Source organism: Nicotiana sylvestris, chromosome 6, assembly GCF_000393655.2.
Source record: "Nicotiana sylvestris chromosome 6, ASM39365v2, whole genome shotgun sequence".
NCBI classification, from domain to species: Eukaryota; Viridiplantae; Streptophyta; class Magnoliopsida; order Solanales; family Solanaceae; genus Nicotiana; species Nicotiana sylvestris.
The window spans coordinates 143,618,869-143,629,352 of NC_091062.1; the positions used below are offsets into that span (position 1 = coordinate 143,618,869).

Here is a 10,484-nt window from a genome sequence, read left to right on the forward strand (position 1 = left end):
TACAAATCAAAGCATAAAACATATTAACACATTTCAGACAAAACAAAGTTAACCTTAGAAACATCAAACTACTTCTTCGTCTTCTCTAACTTTCTTAGAAACTAGGGTAACACCAACACCCCCCTCAAGTTGGAGGGGAAGGTACGAACACCCAACTTGCCCAATAGATTCCGATGACGAGGACCGGTGAGAGGTTTAGTGAAGAGATCTGCAAGCTGAGAATCAGATCTAACAAAAGAAAGAGAGATAAGCCCAACAAGAAATTGTTGTCGCACAAAGTGACAGTCGATTTCGACATGCTTGGTGCGTTCATGGAACACGAGGTTCTTCGTGATATGAAGTGCGGCTTGACTATCAGAATGAAGAGGAACATGAAAAGAAATGAGGATGGACAGATCTTCAAAGAGGCGAACCAACCAAGTGAGCTCAGCTACTACCCGTCTCATGGAAAGGTATTCTGCCTCAGCAGAACTAAGAGAGATGTAAGTTTGTTTCTTGGACTTCCAAGAAATATGAGAAGAGCCCATGGATATGTAAAAATCACTGACTGATCGGCGGGATTCAGGACAAGTGCCCCAATCAGAGTCACAAAAAGCAAGGAGCTGAAATGAAGGTGAGGCAGACATAAAAAACCAAGGCCTGGGTCTTTTAAAAGATAACAGAGTACTCGATAAGCAGCATCAAGATGTGGTTGGCGTGGGTCTTTCATGTATTGACTGAGGTGTTGGACGGTGAAAGACAGGTCAGGCCTGGTGTGGGTAAGATAATTATGCTTACCGAGAAGATGACGATATAAGGTCAGATCCTTCACAGGATCCCCTGTTTTGGTGAGCAATTTGATAGAAGAATCAAGAGGTGAGGAGGCAGGAGACAAATGCAAAGATGCAAATTCATGCAAAAGATCCAAAGTAAACTTTCTCTGGGATAGGATCAATCCTTGAGGTTCTCGAATGACTTCCATGCCAAGAAAAAAAATGCAAGAAACCAAGATCCTTAATTTTGAATTCCTGATTGAGAAACTCTTTTAAAACATGTAGTTCAGCATCATCATTACCTGTTAATAGAATGTCATCTACATATACCACAACAATAGAGATAGAGGAACCTGTCTTTTTGAAGAATAATGAATAGTCATTCAAAGAGTGAGTGAAACCTTTAAAACTCAAGGTTGTAGTAACCTTGGCATACCACTGACAAGAATCTTGTCAGAGTCCATATAGAGATTTCTTTAATTTGCATACATGATTAGGAGAAGGTGGTGTGATACTACCTGAAAATTTCATGTAGACTTCTTAATTTAAATTCCCATGTAAAAAGGCATTATTCACATCTAATTGATAGAGTCCCCATCCCTTTTAACAGCTGCAGCAAGTATGCACCTTATTGTGGTCATCTTGACCACAGGGGAATATGTTTTATTAAAATCAATGCCTTCTTTCTGAATGTCTCCCCTTACAACCAACCTGGCCTTCAATCTTTCCACAGAACCATCAGAATGTTGTTTAATTTTGTAAACCCACTTACATGGCAAAGCCTTCTTCCCTGGTGGTAACTCTATCACATCCCAGGTCTTATTGAGCTCAAGAGCCTCAATCTCCTTTGCCATAGCATCCTGCCACCCTGAATGGAGTGCTTCTTATGTAAAACTAACAGGTTCATGAAGATTAGAAAGAGAGTTGAGCATATGTTGGTTGGTAGAAGAAAGACCACTAAAAGAAAAAAAATGAGGTGTCACAGGAGTGAGGAACCAGGAAGTGCTCACATTTGTGAGATGTAGGGCATTGCAAATGTAATCCTTGAGATAGGCAGGAGGGTTGTGTGGCCTGGAAGACTTTCTGATGAGATTTTCTAAGTGAGGTTCAGTTCCAAAGGAAGGAAACATAGGAATAGGACTATGTGATGGAGATGAAGTTTCTAAGGTATAGTCAGAGGTAAGGTGTGTTGTAGGAAGATGAGATAACATAGATGAGGCAGTAGGAAGACTAGAGACTGGTGAGGTGAGTGGTGTGTTGGAGGCATGAGAAGAGGGAGCAACTGGTTTAAGTTCTGAAATAGGCACATGAGTAGGATGGAAGTTAGTAGTAGGCAAAGTAGGATTAGAAGAAAGACTGGAACTAATTGTAGCAAAAGGGAAAAATTACTCATGAAACACAACATCCCTTGGGATGAAAGTTCTCATAGTTTTGAGATTAAGCAATTTATAGCATTTCTTACCATGTGGATACCCTAAGAAGACACAAGCTACAACCCTAGGTGCAAACTTGGTTCTGTGATATGAAGGAGTAGAAGCAAAACATAAACAACCAAAACACCTTAACATGGAGTAGTTTGGCTTGGTTCTGAAAAGTATCTCATAAGGTGTTTTAGATTGTAAAATTGTTGAAAGAAATTTGTTGATTAAATAGGTAGCAATGAGTAGACAATCCCCCCAATATGCTATGGGTAAGTGTGATTGGTATAACAAAGCCTTGTAAGTTTCTAACAAATGCTTATGCTTTCTCTCCACAACTCCATTTTGTTGTGGAGTATGTACACAAGTGGTTTGGTGTATAATTCCTTGGGATTGAAAAAATTCTTATTGTATTTTGCCACTGCCTAACTCAAAAGCATTGTCTGTTCTAACAATTTGTACCTTTGTTTTAAATTGCCTTTCTACCATAACTAAGTAGGACTTGAGAACTGTAAAAGCATTAGATTTGGTACTTTATAAGTAAGTCCAAGTACCTCTAGTAAAATCATCTACAATGGTGAGGAAATAGGTAAAACCATCATAAGTAGGGGTGCTATAAGGTCCCTACGTATCCACATGTATCATTTCAAAAGTATTCTTGATTGATATAGAACTTGTGGGGAAAGGAAGCTTAGATTGTCTTGCCATAGGGCAAATAGCACAAGGACTAGAAAAACTAGAACAAAAATGAACATAATCTGATGAGATTTTCTTCATATTTCTCAAAGGTAAATGGCCTAATCTATAGTGCCATAACTTTTCTTTTACATTAGGATCAGAAAAGACAAAACAGGAATTAAAAACAACATTGGAATGTGCATTCCTTTTTGAAACAGAAAAACTACTAGACTTAGACAGATTCCTAGAGGCAATTGCTGAATGACTAGTTCTGAGAATGTAAAGCCCTCCCTCTTCTTTACCAATCTCCATAGGGCTCTTCAGTGAAGGGCCCTGCAACAGAATACAAGAATAAGGAGTGAATAAGACATACTTCTTGAGTTGTTTGCATAATTTATGTACAGATAAGAGGTTATATCTGAAAGATGGTATATACAAAACATCATGTAAAACCATATTAGGAAACAAAGAAACTGAACCTAAGTGTGTCACCTTAACTCTATAGGAATTTGGAAGCTTAACCATAAGGGGTTTAGGTAAGGCTTTATAGTGAATAAAGAATTCTTTGTTGAAACACATATGCTTTGTTGCTCCACTATCTAATATCCATGAATTGCTGTTAATTTGAATAAAACAAGCATAAGAATCAAAGAATTTTATCATACCAGCACAACTCATATTGGCTGAAGGTTCAGAGGTGCTTGCACTCTGTTGTCCCAACTTCACCCGTTGAAGAAGCTGCAGCAACTCTGCCACATTTTCTTGGGTAAGAGACTGAACATTTTCTGCAGTATTACATATTTGCACACTTTCTTCATTTGAGCTGAAAACATTACTTGCTTGCACCTGTCCTTTTCCTTGAAACTTTCCCTGATTTGTAAACTTGAAATCAGTTGGGAAACCATAAATTCTATAGCACTGATCAATGGTATGGCATGGTTTTTTTACAGTAGGCACAAATACCAGTAGCCTTCTTAGAGTTGAAGAAACCATTCTGACCTCTGTTATCCTTGAACCTTTTGAAGTTTGTTGCCTGATTGTTATTTGCTGCCTAATTGTTAGCAATAAAAGAAGCTGATTCCCCGGGATAAACTGGTGTAGCATGGATTTCTCTTTGTTTTTCATCTTGAATGACCAAGGAATAAGCTTGTCCTATAGAGGGTAAAGGGGAAGATAGGAGTATGTTGCTCCTTACCCCAATGAAGGTGTCATTTAGACCCATTAGGAATTGTAGAAGTCTTTCATCTTGATGTGCTTTGTGTGACTTATCCTTAGCCCCACACTTACAATCGCAGACACAAGCAAAGAATGTGTTAAGTGCACCAAGTTCATCCCAAAGACTTTTCATCTTAGTGAAGTAAGTAGACACACTTGTGTTCACTTGGACCACACCACTAAGTTCCCTTTGTAATTGAAACAGCTTTGCTCCATTTGTCTGACCAAATCTGTCCTCCAAGTCACTCCACAAGTCTTTTGCACTCTGGGAGCAGAGCACACTTTCAGCTATTTCTTTTGACAAGGAGTTCAACAGCCAAGAGAAGACCATATCATTGTTACGAGCCCAACCTTTTTGCAGTCCAGAATCTGCCTCAGGAACAACTAGGGATCCATCAATGAACCCTAGTTTGTTCTTAGCAAAGAGAGCAATCACAATAGCTCTCCTCCAACCTCCATAGCCTTTGCCATCAAAGACTGGAGAAACTAAGTTCATCCCTGATAATCTGAGGGATGAAGGTAATAAGGGTGAGCTGAGTCAACAATACCTGCTTTGAGAGAAGCTGCAGGTGCAGTGACTCGCGTAGTGGAAGAAGAATTGTCTGGGGTTTCAGTAGAACCCATTGCTGAGTGAATCAAGAAAGGAAAATGATGAAGATTATGTGATAGATTTTGAGATGTTCAGGAGCAGATTTAAACCTACTCTGATACCATGTAGAAATGTAAAGAAACCAACGTTGAGAACTTTCCTTTTTGTATTGAATTGATAATCTGCTGTATAGAGATGATGTATAAATACAAGGAAGAAAAGAATCTAGGGTAAAAACAGAAAAGCCAAGTGGCATTCTATTACTGACTACTCTATAACTAATATTTATTCTGTATAACTGAATAGAAGATAAATACAAAAGATAAATAATCACAAGTATAAAATGTAATGTATTCTGATCTTCTAGAAGAGTTGGCCTTCCAGTTGCTTCCAGCGATGGTCCAGTAATGAGCCTAATAGAAATGGCCCAGTAGAAAATAAGGCCCAAGTCCAAATCTTCTTTACATATCAAAGCATAAGACATATTAACACATTTCGGACAAAACAAAGCTAACCTTAGAAACATCAAACTACTTCTTCGTCTTCTCTAACTTTCTCAGAAATTAGGGTAACACCAACAGAAGATCAGGGGGAGAGGTTATGGAGGTGTGAGAGTTGCAATCATAATAGTGATGAGTAATGAGAGATTATTCACATCATGGATGAAAATAGTGGGAGTAGTGGACATCCACATTAACTATAGGTTTTACAACATAATAGTAATTCTTAATCATTTGTTGTAACATTAACGTATATTTCCTTAGGAATTTGGAATTTTTAGGGGGGCAGTTCGTAGGACTAAGTGATCATTTAGTAATTTATATTTTATCAGCTCGTAGGACTATGTAGTGTGTGCCAGTGGTTATTTTAACTAGGTATGCAACATTTTCTAAGTTAAAACTAAATGAAAAACAAATTTAAACGAAAAGAGTGGTGTTAATTAAAATTAGAAAGAGTTGTGGGGCTTTATTAGAAGGGTTAACAAATAGTAATCAAAGATGGGAACAAAGCAATGATTCGTCCAGAATGCTTTGTCTCTAATCAGGTTTTAACTGTGTAACCATTTATGGTTAAAGCGTCAAGCTTTAGGCATTTTAGCTCTTATCTACTTGAGTTTGTCAAGAACTAAGGATCATGCTAATATATTATTTTTCCCACTAAAGGTAGAGATTAATTATAATAAATAAATAATTTGAGCAAAGGTGCGTAGGGGTGTACAAAGAAAACCGAAAAATCACACCAAACCGATAACCCGAGTCAAACCGAGAAAAAAAACCCGACCACAATTGGTTTGATTTGATTTTAATTAAAAAAAGTCAAACCGAAACCAAACCAACCCGACATTACATGTATACAAATTTTAAAATATTTTATACATAATGTGACGACCCGACCCGTCATCACGTGAGTTACTGCCCTGTTTCTCCCATTTTATGCTTCTTCATGTTTCGTTATCGGTATTCGGTGTGTTAGAGTTAAATCGGATTGGTTTTGATAGGAAATGAGACACTTAGTCTCTTTAAGGAAGGCTTGTTTTGGAAAAGTCAACCGGATGTTGACTATTGAGTTAGAGGGCTTGGATGTGATTTCCGGTAATTCAGTTAGCTTTGGGGGTTGATATGTGGCTTAGGAGTGTGATCAGAATTGATTTTGGAGGTCCGGAGTAGAATTAGGCTTGAATTGGCGAAGTTAGTATTTTGGCGAATTCCGGTTGGTGGGTGAGATTTTGATACGGGGGTTGGAATGGAATTCCGAGAGTCGCAGTAACTTCGTTAGGTGATTTTGGATGTGTGTGCAAAATTTCAGATCATTCAGAGGTGTTTTGGTCGGGTTTTTGATCAAATGCGTATTTTGGAAGTTTTAAAAGAACTTAGGCTTGAATTCGATGTAATTCGATGGTTTTGGTGTTAGTCGAGGTGTTTCGATGATTGGAGCAAATTTTGATGATGTTTTAGGATGTGTTGGTGCTTTTGGTTGAGGTCCCGGGGGCCTCGGGGTGATTTCGGATGGCTAATGGATGATTTTTGGGCCTTAGGATGTTGCAGAAATCTGCAGATCAGTGCTGCAGGGTTTTGCTCTATGCGATCGCAGGAGTGGCATTACAATCACATAGAAACATTTTTGAGGGGTTGTTTGGTTGTTCAATGCAATCGCATAGGGAGGCATGCGATCGCACAGTGTAAAGTTAATCCGGGATTTTCGTGGAAATTTGTTCAATGCGATCGTAGGAGCAGGTGTGCGATCACATAAGATAAGGTCATTGTGCTATGCTATCGCAGAGGATAGGATGCGATCTCATAGGGTAATTCTGGAGCTGCAAATTTTTATGCTATGCGATCGCAGAGTATTGTGCCGCGATTGCATAGAGTTTGCTACAGTGATCCGGGCAGAATGTTAAAAACATTTCATCCACGAACCCAAACTCATTTCCTCCATTTTTGAGTAACCTTGAGAGCTTTTGACGAGGATTAAAGAGGGTTTTGACTGGGAATCAATTGGAGGTGAGTCATATGGCCTAGAAACATCATTTAATTGTAGATTCAACATCTAAATTCATGGAAATTTGATTTAAAAGGGAAGAATTAGGGCTTGACTTTTGAAATAGAAATTTGGGGGTTTGAGGGAGCATTTGAGCTCGAATTTTGGTAAATTTGATATGTATAGACTCGTGGCGAGATAAGGAATCCGGTGATGTGAATTTTCTGATTTTTCGAGAAGTGGGCTCGGGGCTCGGGTTTTGCCAACTTCGTGATTTTCGATATTTTTCAAGTCTTTTCGATTGGGTTGTATTCCCTTAGCCTATTGTAATGTATTACTTGTGGTTTTGATCAGATTCGACGCTCGAGGAGGTTGATTTGCGAGGCAAGGGAGTAGCGAACTAGGATTTCGGCCTGCTTGAGGTGAGTAATGGTTATAAATGATGTTCTGAAGGTCTGAAACCTCGGATTTGCATAACGTGGTGCTATGTTGAGATGAGACACATGCTGTATGATGAGCGTGGGGTATGTTACTACCGGGGATTTGGACTCGGTCCATCCCGTTTGATGACTTTACTGTACTTTTGACTGAAACTTAATTAATATCATTATATTATGGGCTAGTTGCCATGTTTGGGGCCTTGTGCCGATCTGTAGAACCCTTAGGGGCATTTGTATTGGTTGAACTCACTTTTCTTGTCGAGATCATACCCTCAGTCATGTTCTTAACTGATAAACATAATATGAACCAGCTTTAGAAATTGTTAAATCCTAATTAGAGTAACGGGTGGGTTGAGAACCCCGTCTTATCTTAGTGTGCCGAGAGGCTAAGTCTATATCGACTGAGAGGGGTTGAGAACCCCATTGTGAGGGTATTTGATATGCTATGGATCGGTCTGCACGTCGCAACAGTGTATATATTTATATGGATCGAACTGCACGCCGCAGTAGTATATTATATGGATCGGACTGCACGTCGTAGTAGTATATTATATGGGTCGGACTGCACACCGCAGTAGTATAGCGCTTGGGCTAAAGGAGCCCCTCCGGAGTCTGCACACCTCTAGTGAGCGCAGTCGACTATTCTCTGATCGGGATGCGCGCCGCAGCATTATACTATATGGATCGGGCTGCATGCCGCAGCAGTACAAATATGAATTCGGTTATTGTGAGGAGTAAATGAAATGAATACTGGCTTAAAGGACTTTTAACTGACTTCTTCATTCAGTTGCTATTTTTGATATTCTCACTGTTTTAATATAGGACGTAGTGTTTTTACGAGTTTTCTTTCCGTCAGTCATTATTTATTGCTATTACTCACTGAGTTGGAGTACTCACTTTACTCCCTGCACCATGTGTGCAGATACAGGTATCCTGGAGGCATAGTTTGAGCTTTCTGCTGCCGTTGAGCTTATTCCGGAGTAATCGAGGTAGCTGCATGGCGTCCGTAGGACCCGATTTCTCCCCTTATCCTCTTTATTCTCCGCATTCTAGACAACTCTATGTATGGGTTGCTACACAGACTTGTATTAGAGGCTCTTGGCTCGTGACATCAGATCGGTGGGATTTATATTGATATTTTATGGATTTTCCGTACTGTTTATCTATTGCTACAGAGTTATAATCATTTTAATTTGGCATTAAATCCTATTAATTGGTAATGAATTCTACATAAGGGATTGTGAGTGACGAATTGGTCGGGCTTGCCTAGCATCGTGTTGGGCGCCATCACGACCGGGGATTGGGGTCGTGACAAGTTAGTATCAGAGCCTAGGTTACTAGGTCTCGCAAGTCTTGAGCCGGTTTAGTAGAGTCTCGCGGATCGGTACAGAGACGTCTGTACTTATCCTCGGGAGGTTGCAGAACCTGTTAGAAAAAATTCCACATTCTTGAAATTCTTGTCGTGCGAACTCGTTGGTCCGAATACTAAATTTCTCTTTATTCCATTCTCTCACAGATGGTGAGGACTCGAGCTACCGGACGTGCCGGACGACCACCAGTACCACCTACTGAGGCTACTAGAGGCCGTGGACGCGGTCGTGGTCGTGATAGAGGCAGAGCAGCAGGGGCAGCACCTGTGGATCCTTTAGTTGCCCTAGCTCAGGACCAGGCTCCAGCAGCACCAGTGCAGGCACCAGCTGTGCCCATTGTGATACCGGGTCTCCAGGAGACATTGGCCCAGATATTGACAGTTTGTATGGGCTTGGCTCAGGTGGTTTCAGCCACTACAGCAGCAGCTACTTCACAGGTCGGGGGAGGAAATCAGACCCCCGCTGCTCGCACACCTGAGCAAGTAATGCAGGGACTACAGACGCCGGGGGCTCCTCCAGCTCAGCCGGTTATACCAGATCAGAAGTTCATAGTACCAGCTATGCCGGACGATGAGCAGCGTCGCCTCGAGAGGTTTAGTAGACTTCAGCCTCCTTCTTTCAGTGGTGCTCAGGGCTAGGATGCCCAGGGTTTTCTCGACAAGTGTCAGCGTATGCTTAGGACAACAGGGATTCTTGAGTCCAGCAGTGTGACTTTTACTACATTTCAGTTTACTAGAGCGGCCTTCACTTGGTGGGAGGCGTATGAGCGGCGTAGGCCGGCAGGTGCATCACCTTTGACTTGGCAGGAGTTCTCCACTCTCTTCTTGGAGAAGTGGATACCAAAGTCTCAGAGGGAGGAGCAACGTAGACAGTTTGAGTGGCTTCGCCAAGGAGATATGACTGTGTCTCAGTATGAGGCGAGCTTTTCTGAGTTGGCTCGTTATGCCTCATGGATAGTTCCGACTGATCGGGAGAGGATTAAGAGGTTCGTGGATGGTCTTAATTACCACCTTCGTATTCTGATGACTCGAGAGAGAGTTATGGGTATTTCCTTCGAGGATGCAGTTGATATTGCTCGTGATATTGAGACGACTCGCCGTCAGGAGAGAGAGGAGAGGGAGGCCAAAAGGCCTCGAGGTTCTGGCAGTTTCAGTGGCGCTCCTTCGAGGGGCCAGTTCCAGCAGGGTCGGGGTCGTTCTTTCAGGCTCGCTCAGTCAGCTCGACCTGAGTACCGAGGTGGATCTTCTGGTCGTGGTTATTAGGGTTCTAAGTAGAGTCAGCCATTTCTCAGCGCTCTTCCAGCACAGAGTTCGTCTCGTGCTCCATCTGCTCAGGGTTCTTCCAGGCCGAGTGTATCAGCTAGCCACTCTGCTACAAGGGGTTCCCTTTAGTCCCAGTTCCCAGCACCTGGAAGTTACTATGAGTGTGGAGAGTTCGGGCATATGCGGAGGGAGTGTCCTCGCCGTGCTGCTAGCTCATCTCAGCAGAGGGGTCAACCCTCGACTTCTGCTCCAGTTACTTCACCACCCGCCCAGCCAGCTAGG

At 41.5% G+C, this 10,484-nt stretch overlaps 2 protein-coding genes across 2 annotated transcripts; one reads left to right on the forward strand and one right to left on the reverse strand.

Moving 5' to 3' along the window:
• Positions 1-3,899: 3,899 nt before the first annotated feature.
• On the reverse strand, positions 3,900-4,687 carry LOC138871418 (uncharacterized). The gene is made up of 2 exons (XM_070149295.1): positions 4,612-4,687; positions 3,900-4,561 (listed from the first exon to the last, which is right to left on the reverse strand). The coding sequence occupies exons 1-2, from the start codon at positions 4,685-4,687 to the stop codon at positions 3,900-3,902; spliced, it is 738 nt and encodes a 245-aa protein (XP_070005396.1).
• Positions 4,688-9,611: 4,924 nt separating this feature from the next.
• On the forward strand, positions 9,612-10,202 carry LOC138871419 (uncharacterized). The gene has a single exon (XM_070149296.1). The coding sequence runs from the start codon at positions 9,612-9,614 to the stop codon at positions 10,200-10,202; it is 591 nt and encodes a 196-aa protein (XP_070005397.1).
• The last annotated feature ends 282 nt before the right edge of the window (positions 10,203-10,484 follow it).

What these genes read in the sequence shown, in the direction of transcription:
- LOC138871418 (XM_070149295.1), bottom strand. Translation starts at nt 4,687, where the DNA reads ATGGGTTCTACTGAAACCCCAGACAATTCTTCTTCCACTACGCGAGTC. An exon ending in TGCAGCTTCTCTCAAAGCAG is followed by an intron (nt 4,562 to 4,611) that starts GTATTGTTGACT and finishes TCAGATTATCAG; the next exon opens with GGATGAACTTAGTTTCTCCA.
- LOC138871419 (XM_070149296.1), top strand. Translation starts at nt 9,612, where the DNA reads ATGCTTAGGACAACAGGGATTCTTGAGTCCAGCAGTGTGACTTTTACT.